The following is a 20,181-nucleotide window of genomic DNA, read 5'->3' on the forward strand; positions in this document are numbered from 1 at the left end:
TATCCCCAGATCTCCGTCTATATAACAGGAAATACATCACCACTCAGGTATCCCCAGATCTCCATCTATATAACAGGAAATACATCACTACTCAGGCACCCCAGATCCACGTCTAACAGGAAATACATCACCACTCAGGCACCCCCAGATCCCGTCTATCTAACAGGAAATGCATCACCACTCAGGACCCTAGATCTCCGTCTATATAACAGGAAATACACCACCACTCAGGCACCCCCAGATCCCCGTCTATCTAACAGGAAATACATCACCACTCAGGCATCCCCTGATCCCCCATGTATCTAACAGGAAATACATCACCACTCAGGCACCCCCAGATCTCCGTCTAACAGGAAATACATCACCACTCAGGCATCTGCAGATCCCGTCTATCTAACAGGAAATGCATCACCACTCAGGACCCTAGATCTCCGTCTATATAACAGGAAATACACCACCACTCAGGCACCCCCAGATCCCCGTCTATCTAACAGGAAATACATCACCACTCAGGCATCCCCTGATCCCCCATGTATCTAACAGGAAATACATCACCACTCAGGCACCCCCAGATCTCCGTCTAACAGGAAATACAGTACCACTCAGGCATCCCCAGATCCCCATCTATCTAACAGGAAATACATCATCACTCAGGACCCCAGATCTCCGTCTATATAACAGGAAATACATCACCACTCAGGCACCTACAGATCCCCGTCTATCTAACAGGAAATGCATCACCACTCAGGCACCCCCAGATCTCTGTCTATATAACAGGAAATACATCACCACTCAGGCACCCCAAGATCCCCGTCTAACAGGAAATACATCACCACTCAGGCACCCCAAGATCCCCGTCTAACAGGAAATACATCACCACTCAGGCATCCCCAGATTCCCGCCTATCTAACAGGAAATACATCACCACTCAGGCATCTGCAGATCCCTGTCTAACAGGAAATACATCACCACTCAGGTATCCCCAGATCTCCGTCTATATAACAGGAAATACATCACCACTCAGGCACCCCCAGATCCACGTCTAACAGGAAATACATCACCACTCAGGCACTCCCAGATCCCGTCTATCTAACAGGAAATGCATCACCACTCAGGACCCTAGATCTCCGTCTATATAACAGGAAATACATCACCACTCAGGCACCCCCAGATCCACGTCTAACAGGAAATACATCACCACTCAGGCACCCCCAGATCCCCGTCTATCTAACAGGAAATACATCACCACTCAGGCATCCCCTGATCCCCCATGTATCTAACAGGAAATACATCACCACTCAGGCACCCCCAGATCTCCGTCTAACAGGAAATACAGTACCACTCAGGCATCCCCAGATCCCCATCTATCTAACAGGAAATACATCATCACTCAGGACCCCAGATCTCCGTCTATATAACAGGAAATACATCACCACTCAAGCACCCCCAGATCCCTTTCTAACAGGAAGTACATCACCACTCAGGCACCCCAAGATCCCCGTCTAACAGGAAATGTTATTACCACTCAGGCATCCTCAGATCCCCGTCTAACAGGAAATACATCACCACTCAGGCATCCCCAGATTCCAGTCTATCTAACAGGAAATACATAACCACTCAGGCACCCCCAGATCCCCGTCTATCTAACAGGAAATGCATCACCACTCAGGCACCCCCAGATCTCTGTCTATATAACAGGAAATACATCACCACTCAGGCACCCCCAGATCCCCGTCTAACAGGAAATGCATCACCACTCAGGCACCCCCAGATCTCCGCCTATCTAACAGGAAATACATCACCACTCAGGCATCCCCAGATCTCTGTCTATGTAACAGGAAATATATCACCACTCAGGCACCCCCAGATCCCCGTCTATCTAACAGGAAATGCATCACCACTCAGGCACCCCCAGATCTCCGCCTATCTAACAGGAAATGCATCACCACTCAGGCACCCCCAGATCTCTGTCTATATAACAGGAAATACATCACCACTAAGGCATCCCCAGATCCCCCATCTATCTAACAGGAAATACATCACCACTCAGGCATCTGCAGATCCCTGTCTAACAGGAAATACATCACCACTCAGGCACCCCAAGATCCCCGTCTAACAGGAAATACATCACCACTCAGGCACCCCAAGATCCCCGTCTAACAGGAAATACACCACCACTCAGGCACCCCCAGATCTCTGTCTATATAACAGGAAATACATCACCACTAAGGCATCCCCAGATCCCCCATCTATCTAACAGGAAATACATCACCACTCAGGCACCCCAAGATCCCCGTCTAACAGGAAATACATCACCACTCAGGCACCCCAAGATCCCTGTCTAACAGGAAATACATCACCACTCAGGCATCCCCAGATTTTTTGTTTTTAGGTTATAGAATAAAATATAATAGAGCTATGTCACTATACTCGCCTATAGCTGAGGATGTATCCAGCCTTTGTCTGGTTGATGCGGAAGAGAAAGTCTCCCACCTCTCTGTTCCTCAGCAGATTCTCTGCATCCCTGTTACCAAACAACAAAACAAATAAGTAGCACCATGCTCCTCCCACAGCATGTAAGTCCCTCCCCTTCTGAGAACATCCCACTTCCTCTATATATACCTTATTGTTAATCGCTCCTCCAACAACCTCCTCTTAACCACCCCACGCATCTCGCACTCCCATGCACGACTGCAGGACTTCACTAGAGCTGCCCCCATCCTGTGGAACTCTCTCCCACTGCCCATCAGGCTTGCTCCCACCTTCAACACCTTCAAAACAGCACTCAAAACTCACTTCTTCAAGGAGGCCTACATCAACTCAACACTACCCTAATCCTTTCTGCCAATAACTTCTTGCTGCACCCCCTCCTTTTGTGTCACCAGCCCCTCCCTCTAGATTGTAAGCCTTTGGCAGGGCCCTCTCCCCTTGTGTATCTTACTTGACTGTGTGCACTTTACCCAGAATTTGGAACTTGTTACCACTACCACTCCAGTGTATGATCTGGCATTGTACTACTGCCTGTATTGTGTTGTGTATCTTTTTGCTATTACCTGTATTGTTGTATCTATGGTCTGTTACCTGTATTGTGCTGTCACCCCTGTTATCATTGTCTGTAACCCTATTTATTGTACAGCGCTGCATAATATGTTGGCGCTATATAAATCAAATAATAATAATAATAATAATAATAATAATAATACACCAGCATGTTGCCCGAAGCAGAGAGATAAAGCATACAACACAGTTATACAGATCACACAAAGCAGAACAGCCCTTGCTGCACATTGTGCATATAGCAAGCAGAGAGAAGCAGCCAGTGGAGGAGTGACAGAGAGGAGCAGCCACTGGAGGAGTGACATAGAGAAGCAGCCAGTGGAGGAGTGACAGAGAGAAGCAGCCAGTGGAGGAGTGACAGAGAGGAGCAGCCACTGGAGGAGTGACAGAGAGGAACAGCCAGTGTAGGAGTGACAGAGAGAAGCAGCCAGTGTAGGAGTGACAGAGAGGAGCAGGCAGTGGAGAAGTGACAGAGAGGAGGAGCTAGTGAAGCAGTGACAGAGAGGAGCAACCAGTGGAGGAGTGACAGAGAGGAGGAGCCAGTAGAGGAGTGACAGGGAGGAGCAGGCAGTGGAGGAGTGACAGAGAGGAACAGCCAGTGGAGGAGTAAAAGAGAGAAGCAGCCAGTGGAGGAGTGACAGGGAGGAGCAGGCAGTGGAGGAGTGACAGAGAGGAACAGCCAGTGGAGGAGTAAAAGAGAGAAGCAGCCAGTGGAGGAGTGACAGAGAGGAGCAGCCAGTGGAGGAGTGACAGAGAGGAGCAGGGAGTGGAGGAGTGACAAACAGGAGCAGCCAGAGGAGGAGACACAGAGGGAAGAAGCCAGTGGAGGAGTGACAGAGAGGAACAGCCAGTGGGGAGGAATGACAGAGAGGAGCAGCCGGTGGAGGAGTGACAGAGAGGAGCAGCCAGTAGAGGAGTGGCAGAGAGGAGCAGCTAGTGGAGGAGTGAAAGAGAGGAGCAGCCAGTGGAGGACTGAAAGAGAGGAGCAGCCAGTGGAGGACTGAAAGAGAGAAGCAGCCAGTGGAGGAGTGACAGAGAGAAGCAGCAAGTGGAGGAGTGACAGAGAGGAGCAGCCAGTGGAGGAGTGACAGAGGAGCAGCAAGTGGAGGAGTGACAAACAGGAGCAGCCAGTGGAGGAGTTCCAGAGGGAAGAAGCCAGTGGGAGGAGTGACAGAGAGGAGCAGCCAGTGGAGGAGTGACAGAGAGGAACAGCCAGTGGAGGAGTGACAGAGAGAGACAGAGAGAAGCAGCCAGCAGAGGAGTGACAGAGAGGCGCAGCCAGTGGAGGAGTGACAGAGAGGAACAGCCAGTGGGAGGAGTGACAGAGAAGCAGCCAGTGGAGGAGTGACAAAGAGGAACAGCCAGTGGGAGGAGTGACAGAGAAGCAGCCAGTGGGGGAGTGACAGAGAGGAGCAGCCAGTGGAGGAGTGACAGAGAGGAGCAGCCAGTGGAGGAGCGACAGAGAGGAGCAGCCAGTGGAGGAGTGACAGAGAGGAGCAGCCAGTGGAGGAGTGACAGAGGAGCAGCCAGTGGAGGAGTGACAGAGAGGAGCAGCCAGTGGAGGAGTGACAGAGAGCAGCAGCCAGTGGAGGAGTGACAGAGAGGAGCAGCCAGTAGAGGAGTGACAGAGAGGAGCAGCCAGTGGAGGAGTGACAGAGAGGAGCAGCCAGTGGAGGAGTGACAGAGAGGAGCAGCCAGTGGAGGAGTGACAGAGAGGAGCAGCCAGTGGAGGAGTGACAGAGAGCAGCAGCCAGTGGAGGAGTGACAGAGAGGAGCAGCCAGTAGAGGAGTGACAGAGAGGAACAGCCAGTGGGAGGAGTGACAGAGAAGCAGCCAGTGGAGGAGTGACAGAAAGGAACAGCCAATGGAGGAGTAAAAGAGAGAAGCAGCCAGTGGAGGAGTGACAGGGAGGAGCAGGCAGTGGAGGAGTGACAGAGAGGAACAGCCAGTGGAGGAGTAAAAGAGAGAAGCAGCCAGTGTAGGAGTGACAGAGAGGAGCAGCCAGTGGAGGAGTGACAGAGAGGAGCAGGGAGTGGAGGAGTGACAAACAGGAGAAGCCAGAGGAGGAGACACAGAGGGAAGAAGCCAGTGGAGGAGTGATAGAGAGGAACAGCCAGTGGGAGGAGTGACAGAGAGGAGCAGCCAGTAGAGGAGTGACAGAGAGGAGCAGCCAGTGGAGGAGTGACAGAGAGGAACAGCCAGTGGAGGAGTTACAGAGGGAAGGAGCCAGTGGGAGGAGTGACAGAGAGAAGCAGCCAGTGGGGAGGAATGACAAAGAGGAGCAGCCAGTAGAGGAGTGACAGAGAGTAACAGCCAGTGGGAGAAGTGACAGAGAAGCAGCCAGTGGAGGAGTGACAGAGAGGAGCAGCCAGTGGAGGAGTGACAGAGAGGAGCAGCCAGTGGAGGAGTGAAAGAGAGGAGCAGCCAGTGGAGGAGTGAAAGAGAGGAGCAGCCAGTGGAGGAGTGACATAGAGAAGCAGCCAGTGGAGGAGTGACAGAGAGAAGCAGCAAGTGGAGGAGTGACAGAGAGGAGCAGCCAGTGGAGGAGTGACAGAGGAGCAGCCAGTGGAGGAGTGACAGAGGAGCAGCCAGTGGAGGAGTGACAGAGAGGAGCAGCCAGAGGAGGAGTGACAGAGGAGCAGCAAGTGGAGGAGTGACAAACAGGAGCAGCCAGTGGAGGAGTTACAGAGGGAAGAAGCCAGTGGGAGGAGTGACAGAGAGGAGCAGCCAGTGGAGGAGTGACAGAGAGGAACAGCCAGTGGAGGAGTGACAGAGAGGAGCAGCCAGTGGAGGAGTGACAGAGAGGAACAGCCAGTGGGAGGAGTGACAGAGAGGAGCAGCCAGTGGAGGAGTGACAGAGAGAAGCAGCCAGTGGAGGAGTGACAGAGAAGAGCAGCCAGTGGAGGAGTGACAGAGAGGAGCAGCCAGTAGAGGAGTGACAGAGAGAAGCAGCCAGTGGAGGAGTGACAGAGAGGAGCAGCCAGTGGAGGAGTGACAGAGAGGAGCAGCCAGTGGAGGAGTGACAGAGGGGAACAGCCAGTGGGAGAAATGACAGAGAAGCAGCCAGTGGAGGAGTGACAAAGAGGAACAGCCAGTGGGAGGAGTGACAGAGAAGCAGCCAGTGGGGGAGTGACAGAGAGGAGCAGCCAGTGGAGGAGTGACAGAGAGGAGCAGCCAGTAGAGGAGTGACAGAGAGAAGCAGCCAGTGGAGGAGTGAATGAGAGGAGCTGCCAGTGGAGGAGTGACAGAGAGGAGCAGCCAGTGGAGGAGTGACAGAGAGGAGCAGCCAGTGGAGGAGTGACAGAGGAGCAGCCAGTGGAGGAGTGACAGAGAGGAGCAGCCAGTGAAGGAGTGACAGAGAGCAGCAGCCAGTGGAGGAGTGACAGAGAGGAGCAGCCAGTAGAGGAGTGACAGAGAGGAACAGCCAGTGGGAGGAGTGACAGAGAAGCAGCCAATGGAGGAGTGACAGAGAGGAACAGCCACTGGGAGGAGTGACAGAGAGGAACAGCCAGTGAGAGGAGTGACAGAGAGGAGCAGTCAGTGGAGGAGTGACAGAGAGCAGCATCCAGTGGAGGAGTGACAGAGAGCAGCAGCCAGTGGAGGAGTGACAGAGAGGAGCAGCCAGTAGAGGAGTGACAGAGAGATGCAGCCAGTGGAGGAGTGACAGAGAGAAGAAGCCAGTGGAGGAGTGACAGAGGAGCAGCCAGTGGAGGAGTGACAGAGGAGAAGCCAGTGGAGGAGTGACAGAGAGGAACAGCCAGTGGGAGGAGTGACAGAGAGGAGCAGCCAGTGGAGGAGTGACAGAGAGGAGCAGCCAGTGAGAGGAGTGACAGAGAGGAGCAGCCAGTGGAGGAGTGACAGAGAGGAGCAGCCAGTAGAGGAGTGACAGAGAGAAGCAGCCAGTGGAGGAGTGACAGAGAGAAGCAGCCAGTGGAGGAGTGACAAAGAGGAACAGCCAGTGGGAGGAGTGACAGAGAGGAGCAGTCAGTGGAGGAGTGACAGAGAGCAGCAGCCAGTGGAGGAGTGACAGAGAGGAGCAGCCAGTAGAGGAGTGACAGAGAGAAGCAGCCAGTGGAGGAGTGACAGAGAGGAACAGCCAGTGGGAGGAGTGACAGAGAGGAGCAGCCAGTGGAGGAGTGACAGAGAGGAGCAGCCAGTGGGAGGAGTGACAGAGAGGAGCAGCCAGTGGAGGAGTGACAGAGAGAAGCAGCCAGTGGAGGAGTGACAGAGAGAAGCAGCCAGTGGAGGAGTGAAAGAGAGCAGCAGCCAGTGGAGGAGTGACAGAGAGCAGCAGCCAGTGGAGAAGTGACAGAGAGCAGCAGCCAGTGGAGAAGTGACAGAGAGCAGCAGCCAGTGGAGAAGTGACAGAGAGGAGCAGCCAGTAGAGGAGTGACAGAGAGGAGCAGCCAGTGAAGGAGTGACAGAGGAGCAGCCAGTGGAGGAGTGACAGAGAGGAGCAGCCAGTAGAGGAGTGACAGAGAGAAGCAGCCAGTGGAGGAGTGACAGAGAGGAACAGCCAGTGGGAGGAGTGACAGAGAGGAACAGCCAGTGGGAGGAGTGACAGAGAGGAACAGCCAGTGGGAGCAGTGACAGAGAGGAGCAGCCAGTGGAGGAGTGACAGAGAGGAGCAGCCAGTGGAGGAGTGACAGAGAGAAGCAGCCAGTGGAGGAGTGACAGATAGAAGCAGCCAGTGGAGGAGTGAAAGAGAGCAGCAGCCAGTGGAGGAGTGACAGAGAGCAGCAGCCAGTGGAGAAGTGACAGAGAGCAGCAGCCAGTGGAGAAGTGACAGAGAGCAGCATCCAGTGGAGTGACAGAGAGGAGCAGCCAGTAGAGGAGTGACAGAGAGGAGCAGCCAGTGAAGGAGTGACAGAGGAGCAGCCAGTGGAGGAGTGACAGAGAGGAGCAGCCAGTAGAAGAGTGAAAGAGAGGAGCAGCCAGTGGAGGAGTCAAGTCTGTGGCAAGAGTGATAGAGGAGAAGTGAGTGGAGCAAGCTGGGTGATACAGAGGACCTTCTATCCTTTTGGCAGTTATAGTCCTACCACAGCAGTGAGTATGCTTAGCACAGCTATTCTCTCATAGAAACACTTCATTGAGGTTGAGGACTCAGAAGCTGCTGCAAGTCTTCAACCTCTTCAGATAGAATGTCATATCCAGACGACAGATCAGGAACTGTCACACATAAATGTACTATGGGGAAGTAGAAGATGATTACCTGCGTGATATCATGCCAAACAGCCACGGAGGAAACTCTCCACCATGCAGAACCTTTGTGGCTTGCGTTTCTCTGAACCAGATGAGGGTTTTACGCCGCTGCATCTGCCGCTGGTCCTGCTCCTCGCTTTTCAGAGATGGCACACGGCGAATTGCATTATCGAAAGGTGACAGCTAAAGAAAGACCATAAGACAAGATGACACAGTAATAATGAAGCAAAGCCCACAGCTCTCTACCTCACTTAGCTAACAACACTTTGCTAAAACTCTACTTACTGCAATACTTCCACGTCACACCCAAGTTTTACTATAGTCTACTTCAACTTCATAAACGTCTACTGCACTCCTGCTGTATCCAACCACAAGCGTTATCCTGGAGCTCAGATCACCACTGCACTCCTGCTGTATCCAACCACAAGCGTTATCCTGGAGCTCAGATCACCACTGCACTCCTGCTGTATCCAACCACAAGCGTTATCCTGGAGCTCAGAATACTACTGCACTCCTGCTGTATCCAACCACAAGCGTTATCCTGGAGCTCAGAACTCCACTGCATCCCTGCTGTATCCAACCACAAGCGTTATCCTGGAACTCAGAACTCTACTGCATCCCTGCTGTATCCAACCACAAGCGCTATCCTGGAGCTCAGAACACTACTGCATCCCTGCTGTATCCAACCACAAGCGTTATCCTGGAGCTCAGATCACTACTGCATCCCTGCTGTATCCAACCACAAGCGTTATCCTGGAGCTCAGATCACTACTGCATTCCTGCTGTATCCAACCACAAGCGTTATCCTGGAGCTCAGATCACTACTGCATCCCTGCTGTATCCAACCACAAGCATTTTCCTGGAGCTCAGATCACTACTGCATTCCTGCTGTATCCAACCACAAGCGTTATCCTGGAGCTCAGATCTCTACTGCATCCCTGCTGTATCCAACCACAAGCGTTATCCTGGAGCTCAGATCACTACTGCACTCCTTCTGTATCCAACCACAAGCGTTATCCTGGAGCTCAGATCACTACTGCATCCCTGCTGTATCCAACCACAAGCGTTATCCTGGAGCTCAGAACTCTACTGCATCCCTGCTGTATCCAACCACAAGCATTATCCTGGAGCTCAGAACTCTACTGCATCCCTGCTGTATCCAACCACAAGCGTTATCCTGGAGCTCAGATCTCTACTGCATCCCTGCTGTATCCAACCACAAGCGTTATCCTGGAGCTCAGATCTCTACTGCATCCCTGCTGTATCCAACCACAAGCGTTATCCTGGAGCTCAGATCTCTACTGCATTCCTGCTGTATCCAACCACAAGCGTTATCCTGGAGCTCAGATCTCTACTGCATCCCTGCTGTATCCAACCACAAGCCTTATCCTGGAGCTCAGATCTCTACTGCATTCCTGCTGTATCCAACCACAAGCGTTATCCTGGAGCTCAGAACTCTACTGCATCCCTGCTGTATCCAACCATAAGCGTTATCCTGGAGCACAGATCACTACTGCATCCCTGCTGTATCCAACCACAAGCGTTATCCTGGAGCTCAGAACTCTACTGCATTCCTGCTGTATCCAACCACAAGCATTATCCTGGAGCTCAGAACTGTACTGCATCCCTGCTGTATCCAACCACAAGCGTTATCCTGGAGCTCAGAACTCTACTGCATTCCTGCTGTATCCAACCACAAGCGTTATCCTGGAGCTCAGATCTCTACTGCATCCCTGCTGTATCCTACCACAAGCATTATCCTGGAGCTCAGAACTCTACTGCATTCCTGCTGTATCACCACAAGCGTTATCCTGGAGCTCAGAACACTACTGCATCCCTGCCTGTATCCAACCACAAGCGTTATCCTGGAGCTCAGATCACTACTGCATTCCTGCTGTATCCAACCACAAGCATTATCCTGGAGCTCAGAACTCTACTGCATTCCTGCTGTATCCAACCACAAGCATTATCCTGGAGCTCAGAACTCTACTGCATTCCTGCTGTATCCAACCACAAGCATTATCCTGGAGCTCAGATCACTACTGCATCCCTGCTGTATCCAACCACAAGCATATCCTGGAGCTCAGATCTCTACTGCATTCCTGCTGTATCCAACCACAAGCGTTGTCCTGGAGCTCAGATCTCTACTGCATCCCTGCTGTATCCAACCACAAGCGTTATCCTGGGGCTAAGATCACCACTGCATTCCTGCTGTATCCAACCACAAGTGTTATCCTGGAGCTCAGAACTCTACTGCATCCCTGCTGTATCCAACCACAAGCGTTATCATGGAGCTCAGAACTCTACTGCATCCCTGCTCTATCCAACCACAAGCGTTATCCTGGAGCTCAGAACTCTACTGCATCCCTGCTGTATTCAACCACAAGCGTTATCCTGGAGCTCAGAACACTACTGCATCCCTGCTGTATCCAACCACAAGCGTTATCCTGGAGCTCAGATTACTACTGCATCCCTGCTGTATCCAACCACATGCGTTATCCTGGAGCTCAGATCACTACTGCATCCCTGCTGTATCCAACCACAAGCGTTATCCTGGAACTCAGAACTCTACTGCATCCCTGCTGTATCCAACCACAAGCGCTATCCTGGAGCTCAGAACACTACTGCATTCCTGCTGTATCCAACCACAAGGGTTATCCTGGAGCTCAGATTACTACTGCATCCCTGCTGTATCCAACCACAAGCGTTATCCTGGAGCTCAGATCACTACTGCATCCCTGCTGTATCCAACCACAAGCATTATCCTGGAGCTCAGATCTCTACTGCATCCCTGCTGTATCCAACCACAAGCGTTATCCTGGAGCTCAGAACTCTACTGCATTCCTGCTGTATCCAACCACAAGCGTTATCCTGGAGCTCAGAACTCTACTGCATTCCTGCTGTATCCAACCACAAGCGTTATCCTGGAGCTCAGATCTCTACTGCATCCCTGCTGTATCCAACCACAAGCATTATCCTGGAGCTCAGAACTCTACTGCATTCCTGCTGTATCCAACCACAAGCGTTATCCTGAAGCTCAGATCTCTACTGCATCCCTGCTGTATCCAACCACAAGCATTATCCTGGAGCTCAGATCTCTACTGCATTCCTGCTGTATCCAACCACAAGCGTTATCCTGGAGCTCAGATCACTACTGCATCCCTGCTGTATCCAACCACAAGCATTATCCTGGAGCTCAGATCACTACTGCATCCCTGCTGTATCCAACCACAAGCGTTATCCTGGAGCTCAGATCACTACTGCATTCCTGCTGTATCCAACCACAAGCATTATCCTGGAGCTCAGAACTCTACTGCATTCCTGCTGTATCCAACCACAAGCATTATCCTGGAGCTGAGATCACTACTGCATCCCTGCTGTATCCAACCACAAGCATATCCTGGAGCTCAGATCTCTACTGCATTCCTGCTGTATCCAACCACAAGCGTTGTCCTGGAGCTCAGATCTCTACTGCATCCCTGCTGTATCCAACCACAAGCGTTATCCTGGAGCTCAGAACTCCACTGCATCCCTGCTGTATCCAACCACAAGCGTTATCCTGGAACTCAGAACTCTACTGCATCCCTGCTGTATCCAACCACAAGCGCTATCCTGGAGCTCAGAACACTACTGCATTCCTGCTGTATCCAACCACAAGGGTTATCCTGGCGCTCAGAACTCTACTGCATCCCTGCTGTATCCAACCACAAGCGTTATCATGGAGTTCGGAACTCTACTGCATCCCTGCTGTATCCAACCACAAGCGCTATCCTGGAGCTCAGATTACTACTGCATTCCTGCTGTATCCAACCACAAGCATTATCCTGGAGCTCAGAACTCTACTGCATTCCTGCTGTATCCAACCACAAGCGTTATCCTGGAGCTCAGATCTCTACTGCATCCCTGCTGTATCCAACTACAAGCATTATCCTGGAGCTCAGATCACTACTGCATCCCTGCTGTATCCAACCACAAGCGTTATCCTGGAGCTCAGAACTCTACTGCATTCCTGCTGTATCCAACCACAAGCGTTATCCTGGAGCTCAGATCTCTACTGCATCCCTGTTGTATCCAACCACAAGCGTTATCCTGGAGCTCAGATCACTACTGCATCCATGCTGTATCCAACCACAAGCGTTATCCTGAAGCTCAGAACTCTACTGCATCCCTGCTGTATCCAACCACAAGCGTTATCCTGGAGCTCAGATCTCTACTGCATCCCTGCTGTATCCAACCACAAGCATTATCCTGGAGCTCAGATCACTACTGCATCCCTGCCTGTATCCAACCACAAGTGTTATCCTGGAGCTCAAAACTCTACTGCATTCCTGCTGTATCCAACCACAAGCATTATCCTGGAGCTCAGATCACTACTGCATCCCTGCTGTATCCAACCACAAGCGCTATCCTGGAGCTCAGATCACTACTGCACTCCTGCTGTATCCAACCACAAGCGTTATCCTGGAGCTCAGAACACTACTGCATCCCTGCTGTATCCAACCACAAGCGCTATCCTGGAGCTCAGATCTCTACTGCATTCCTGCTGTATCCAACCACAAGCGTTATCCTGGAGCTCAGAACACTACTGCATCCCTGCTGTATCCAACCACAAGCGTTATCCTGGAGCTCAGATCACTACTGCATTCCTGCTGTATCCAACCACAAGCATTATCCTGGAGCTCAGAACTCTACTGCATTCCTGCTGTATCCAACCACAAGCGTTATCCTGGAGCTCAGAACACTACTGCATCCCTGCTGTATCCAACCACAAGTGTTATCCTGGAGCTCAGAACTCTACTGCATTCCTGCTGTATCCAACCACAAGCATTATCCTGGAGCTCAGATCACTACTGTCTCCCTGCTGTATCCAACCACAAGCATATCCTGGAGCTCAGATCTCTACTGCATTCCTGCTGTATCCAACCACAAGCGTTGTCCTGGAGCTCAGATCTCTACTGCATCCCTGCTGTATCCAACCACAAGCGTTATCCTGGGGCTAAGATCACCACTGCATTCCTGCTGTATCCAACCACAAGCGTTATCCTGGAGCTCAGAACTCTACTGCATCCCTGCTGTATCCAACCACAAGCGTTATCATGGAGCTCAGAACTCTACTGCATCCCTGCTCTATCCAACCACAAGCGTTATCCTGGAGCTCAGAACTCTACTGCATCCCTGCTGTATCCAACCACAAGCGTTATCCTGGAGCTCAGAACACTACTGCATCCCTGCTGTATCCAACCACAAGCGTTATCCTGGAGCTCAGATCACTACTGCATTCCTGCTGTATCCAACCACAAGCGTTATCCTGGAGCTCAGATCTCTACTGCATCCCTGCTGTATCCAACCACAAGCGTTATCCTGGAGCTCAGATCTCTACTGCATCCCTGCTGTATCCAACCACAAGCATTATCCTGGAGCTCAGAACTCTACTGCATTCCTGCTGTATCCAACCACAAGCATTATCCTGGAGCTCAGAACTCTACTGCATTCCTGCTGTATCCAACCACAAGCGTTATCCTGAAGCTCAGATCACTACTGCATCCCTGCTGTATCCAACCACAAGCATTATCCTGGAGCTCAGATCTCTACTGCATCCCTGCTGTATCCAACCACAAGCATTATCCTGGAGCTCAGATCTCTACTGCATTCCTGCTGTATCCAACCACAAGCGTTATCCTGGAGCTCAGATCACTACTGCATCCCTGCTGTATCCAACCACAAGCATTATCCTGGAGCTCAGATCACTACTGCATCCCTGCTGTATCCAACCACAAGCGTTATCCTGGAGCTCAGATCACTACTGCATTCCTGCTGTATCCAACCTCAAGCATTATCCTGGAGCTCAGAACTCTACTGCATTCCTGCTGTATCCAACCACAAGCATTATCCTGGAGCTCAGATCACTACTGCATCCCTGCTGTATCCAACCACAAGCATATCCTGGAGCTCAGATCTCTACTGCATTCCTGCTGTATCCAACCACAAGCGTTGTCCTGGAGCTCAGATCTCTACTGCATCCCTGCTGTATCCAACCACAAGCGTTATCCTGGAGCTCAGAACTCCACTGCATCCCTGCTGTATCCAACCACAAGCGTTATCCTGGAACTCAGAACTCTACTGCATCCCTGCTGTATCCAACCACAAGCGCTATCCTGGAGCTCAGAATACTACTTTATTCCTGCTGTATCCAACCACAAGGGTTATCCTGGCGCTCAGAACTCTACTGCATCCCTGCTGTATCCAACCACAAGCGTTATCATGGAGCTCAGACCTCTACTGCATCCCTGCTGTATCCAACCACAAGCATTATCCTGGAGCTCAGAACTCTACTGCATTCCTGCTGTATCCAACCACAAGCATTATCCTGGAGCTCAGAACACTACTGCATTCCTGCTGTATCCAACCACAAGGGTTATCCTGGCGCTCAGAACTCTACTGCATCCCTGCTGTATCCAACCACAAGCGCTATCCTGGAGCTCAGATTACTACTGCATTCCTGCTGTATCCAACCACAAGCATTATCCTGGAGCTCAGAACTGTACTGCATCCCTGCTGTATCCAACCACAAGTATTATCCTGGAGCTCAGACCACTTCTGCAACCCTGCTGTATCCAACCACAAGCGTTATCCTGGAGCTCAGATCTCTACTGCATTCCTGCTGTATCCAACCACAAGCGTTATCCTGGAGCTCAGAACTCTACTGCATTCCTGCTGTATCCAACTACAAGCGTTATCCTGGAGCTCAGATCACTACTGCATCCCTGCTGTATCCAACCACAAGCGTTATCCTGGAGCTCAGAACTCTACTGCATTCCTGCTGTATCCAACCACAAGCGTTATCCTGGAGCTCAGATCTCTACTGCATCCAAGCTCTAGCCAACCACAAGCGTTATCCTGGAGCTCAGAACTCTACTGCATTCCTGCTGTATCCAACCACAAGCGTTATCCTGGAGCTCAGATCACTACTGCATCCCTGCTGTATCCAACCACAAGCATTATCCTGGGGCTAAGATCACCACTGCATTCCTGCTGTATCCAACCACAAGCATTATCCTGGAGCTCAGAACTCTACTGCATCCAAGCTCTATCCAACCACAAGCGTTATCCTGGAGCTCAGATCTCTACTGCATTCCTGCTGTATCCAACCACAAGCATTATCCTGGAGCTCAGAACTCTACTGCATTCCTGCTGTATCACCACAAGCGTTATCCTGGAGCTCAGATCACTACTGCATCCCTGCTGTATCCAACCACAAGCATTATCCTGGAGCTCAGATCACTACTGCATCCCTGCTGTATCCAACCACAAGCGTTATCCTGGAGCTCAGAATACTACTGCACTCCTGCTGTATCCAACCACAAGCGTTATCCTGGAGCTCAGATCACTACTGCATCCCTGCCTGTATCCAACCACAAGCGTTATCCTGGAGCTCAGATCGCTACTGCATTCCTGTTGTATCCAACCACAAGCATTATCCTGGAGCTCAGAACTCTACTGCATTCCTGCTGTATCCAACCACAAGCATTATCCTGGAGCTCAGAACTCTACTGCATTCCTGCTGTATCCAACCACAAGCATTATCCTGGAGCTCAGATCACTACTGCATCCCTGCTGTATCCAACCACAAGCATATCCTGGAGCTCAGATCTCTACTGCATTCCTGCTGTATCCAACAACAAGCGTTGTCCTGGAGCTCAGATCTCTACTGCATCCCTGCTGTATCCAACCACAAGCGTTATCCTGGGGCTAAGATCACCACTGCATTCCTGCTGTATCCAACCACAAGCGTTATCCTGGAGCTCAGAACTCTACTGCATCCCTGCTGTATCCAACCACAAGCGTTATCATGGAGCTCAGAACTCTACTGCATCCCTGCTCTATCCAACCACAAGCAGTATCCTGGAGCTCAGAACTCTACTGCATCCCTGCTGTATCCAACCACAAGCGTTATCCTGGAGCTCAGAACACTACTGCATCCCTGCTGTATCCAACCACAAGCGTTATCCTGGAGCTCAGATCACTACTGCATCCCTGCTGTATCCAACCACAAGCGTTATCCTGGAACTCAGAACTCTACTGCATCCCTGCTGTATCCAACCACAAGCGCTATCCTGGAGCTCAGAACACTACTGCATTCCTGCTGTATCCAACCACAAGGGTTATCCTGGAGCTCAGAACTCTACTGCATCCCTGCTGTATCCAACCACAAGCGCTATCCTGGAGCTCAGATCTCTACTGCATTTCTGCTGTATCCAACCACAAGCCTTATCCTGGAGCTTAGATCACTACTGCATTCCTGCTGTATCCAACCACAAGCATTATCCTGGAGCTCAGATCACTACTGCATCCCTGCTGTATCCAACCACAAGCATTATCCTGGAGCTCAGATCACTACTGCATCCCTGCTGTATCCAACCACAAGCATTATCCTGGAGCTCAGATCACTACTGCATCCCTGCTGTATCCAACCACAAGCGTTATCCTGGAGCTCAGAATACTACTGCACTCCTGCTGTATCCAACCACCAGCGTTATCCTGGAGCTCAGAACGCTACTGCATTCCTGCTGTATCCAACCACAAGCGTTATCCTGGAACTCAGAATTCTACTGCAGGTTAATCACGTTCCATCCAACCACTACCATGTGCTATCACAACTCAACCTCCTACCATAATGTTTATTACACTGCCATATTCTTTAACAACTCTCTGTCCATGTCATGTCCTATGCAACCTCTGCCATGGCCCACCACACCTCTGATTCCTTACCAGCTAATACAGTACAGAACAAAAGTTTGGACACACCTTCTCATTCAAAAAGTTGTCTTTATTTTCATGACTATGAACATTGTAGATTCACACTGAAGGCATCCAAACTATGAATTAACACAAGTGGCAGTATAGTACATAACCAAAAAGTGAGAAACAACTGAAAATATGTCATATTCTAGGTTCTTCACAGTAGCCACCTTTTGCTTTGATTACTGCTTTGCACACTCTTAGCATTCTCTTGATGCGCTTCAAAAGGTAGTCACCTGAAATGGTTTTCACTTCACAGGTGTGCCCTGTCAGGTTTAATAAGTGGGATTTCTTGCCTTATAAATGGGGTTGGGACCATCAGTTGCGTTGTGGAGAAGTCAGGTGGATACACAGCTGATAGTCCTACTGAATAGGCTGTTAGAATTTGTATTATGGCAAGCAAAAAGCAGCTAAGTAAAGAAAAACGAGTGGCCATCATTACTTTAAAGAGACTCTGTAACCTCAAAAAGATCCCCTGGGGGGTACTCACCTCGGGTGGGGGAAGCCTCCGGATCCTAATGAGGCTTCCCACGCCGTCCTCTGTCCCACGGGGGTCTTGCTGCAGCCCTCTGAGTCCCCAAGTGCAGTCTCAAAAACCTTCAAACGCTACAAAGAAACTAGCTGACATGTGGACCGCCCCAGGAAGACCAAGAGTGACTTCTGCTGCGGAGGATAAGTTCATCCAAGTCACCAGCCTCAGAAATCGCAGGTTAACAGCAGCTCAGATTAGAGACCAGGTCAATGCCACACAGAGTTCTAGCAGCAGACACATTTCTAGAACAACTCCTAAGAGGAGACTGTGTGAATCAGGCCTTCATGGTAGAATATCTGCTAGGAAACCACTGCTAAGGACAGGCAACAAGCAGAAGAGACTTGTTTGGGATAAAAAACACAAGGAATGGACATTAGACCAGTGGAAATCTGTGCTTTGGTCTAATGAGTCCAAATTTGAGATTTTTGGTTCCAACCACCGTGTCTTTGTGCAACACAGAAAAGGTGAACAGATGGACTCTACATGCCTGGTTCCCACTGTGAAGCATGGAGGAGGAGGTGTGATGGTGTGGGGGTGCTTTGCTGGTGACACTGAAATTGTCACTGAAATTGAAGGCATACTGAACCAGCATGGCTACCACAGCATCTTGCAGCGGCATGCTATTCCATCCGGTTTGCGTTTAGTTGGACCATCATTTATTTTTCAACAGGACAATGGCCCCAAACACACCTCCAGGCTGTGTAAAGGCTATTTGACCAGGAAGGAGAGTGTTGGGGTGCTGCGCCAGATGACCTGGCCTCCACAGTACCAGACCTGAACCTAATCAAGATGGTTTGGGGTGAGCTGGACTGCAGAGTGAAGGCAAAAGGGCCAACAAGTGCTAAGCATCTCTGGGAACTCCTTCAAGACTGTTGGAAGCACATTTCAGGTGACTACCTCTTGAAGCTCATCAAGAGAATGCCAAGAGTGTGCAAAGCAGTAATCTGTAATATCCCTGGAAGATGCAGCTCCGGGCACGCAGGGTGCTTCCGCAGCTGCCTCGGTTTCCGTGGCGGGTGGTTCACCCGTTCCTCCGGCGTGTAGCACACCGAGGACGGGATTGTCAGTTGCTCATAGGGTTGCTGTATCGCGCGGGCGCACGCACAGACAGGGCACTTTTGGTCTGTACTGTACATCCTGACATCTATGCCCACAGAATGCACTTATCACCCTAAATTATTACCGGAAACAGCTGGCTGCGTGGACGTGGCACCGGCATCTGTGAGGGAACACTTTCTGTCATGATCTGCACTACAGGTGGTCTCCTTCGAGGCAGAGGAACAGGATGAGCAGCAGATTCTATAAAGAAAAAAAAATAGAATTATGTAACTCACATGGTCAAGTCCAGAATTGCGGTGCAATAGTGTGACAATGTGGCATCTACACCAGGGATGTTAGAGAGTGATGTGTGCACAGATATAAATGTCTGGTGAGGTGTGGAGTCATCATGTGGAACCATTCATGGGAAATGCTGAGGTATGAAGTCAACAGATTGAGCTTCACTATGATGGAACTCTATATACAGGTGACTGGAGTGACAACAAGTGTGTACCCCACTTTCTTTCCCCCAAATACATGATAAGCCATCACATACTGCGAGCTTCAAGTTCTGTCAGCCTAGAGCGCTCTTTTTCCAGTCTGAGGCGCTCTCTCTCCAGTCCTTCCAGTCTGAGGCGCTCTCTCTCCAGTCCTTCCTGTCTGAGGTGCTCATTTTCCAGTTCCTCCAGTCTGAGGCGCTCTCTCTCCAGTTCTTTCTGTCTGAGGTGCTCTTTTTCCAGTTCCTCCAGTCTGAGGCGCTCTCTCTCCAGTCCTTCCTGTCTGAGGTGCTCTTTTTCCAGTTCCTCCAGTCTGAGGCGCTCTCTCTCCAGTCTTTCCAGTCTGAGGCGCTCTGTCTCCATTCCTTCCAGTCTCAGGCGCTCTTTTTCCAGTTCCTCCAGTCTGAGGCGCTCTCTTTCCAGTTCCTCCCGTCTGAGGCGCTCTCTTTCCAGTTCCTCCCGTCTGAGGCGCTCTCTCTCCAGTCTTTCCAGTCTGAGGCGCTCTCTCTCTAGTTCCTCCATCTTTAATTTCTCCTGAAGAACTCTCATTTCCTCCACCAGCTTGCGGTAAGCTTGGCGGCAGCGGAGTCCTTTATACCCTGTATAGAAGGAGGAACAATTATTTATTCAGCATTTCTCTCCATGGGAAGATCTAGAGGGACAGTGGCTGTTCCCTCTGACAATATGCCAGGTAACCATTGATGCCTCCTATGGGTTGGACTTGGAAAAAATAGGAAGTGAGACAGATGGACATAGTAAAGAATTATGAGGACAATGAAAATCTGTTTGGGGGCAGAAGAAAGTTGTGTGGGGACAGAGAAGAACTGAAACTGGGGGGCAGGGGGGGGGGGGGGGTTACTGGTATGGGCATGTGTTACATGGATTATACTAATTCCTATTTGGTTATAATTCAGGTGAAGGAAAATGCCACAACACCAGGAAATTATGACAGTTAAAGGACTTACGAGGCCAAACTATAAAAAAAAAAAAAAAAAAGTTTAAAACGTTAAGCACCTGCATCTCTTTAATTTAAAAGACACGGAGGACGCCATCCGC

At 50.7% G+C, this 20,181-nt stretch overlaps 1 protein-coding gene across 1 annotated transcript in view; it reads right to left on the reverse strand.

Annotated features, from left to right (window-relative positions):
• Positions 1–20,181, reverse strand: part of LOC137544753 (myosin-IIIb-like) — a 418,671-nt gene that overhangs the window by 20,062 nt on the left and 378,428 nt on the right. The window contains exons 23-26 of the mRNA XM_068265847.1: positions 19,185–19,724; positions 18,774–18,889; positions 8,270–8,442; positions 2,435–2,524 (exon numbers count right to left, since the gene is read on the reverse strand). Of these exons, the coding sequence (XP_068121948.1) occupies positions 2,435–2,524; positions 8,270–8,442; positions 18,774–18,889; positions 19,185–19,724 (919 nt within the window). The remainder of the gene's footprint in view (positions 1–2,434; positions 2,525–8,269; positions 8,443–18,773; positions 18,890–19,184; positions 19,725–20,181) is intronic.

This window comes from Hyperolius riggenbachi, chromosome 1 (genome assembly GCF_040937935.1).
Source record: "Hyperolius riggenbachi isolate aHypRig1 chromosome 1, aHypRig1.pri, whole genome shotgun sequence".
Lineage (NCBI taxonomy): Eukaryota > Metazoa > Chordata > Amphibia > Anura > Hyperoliidae > Hyperolius > Hyperolius riggenbachi.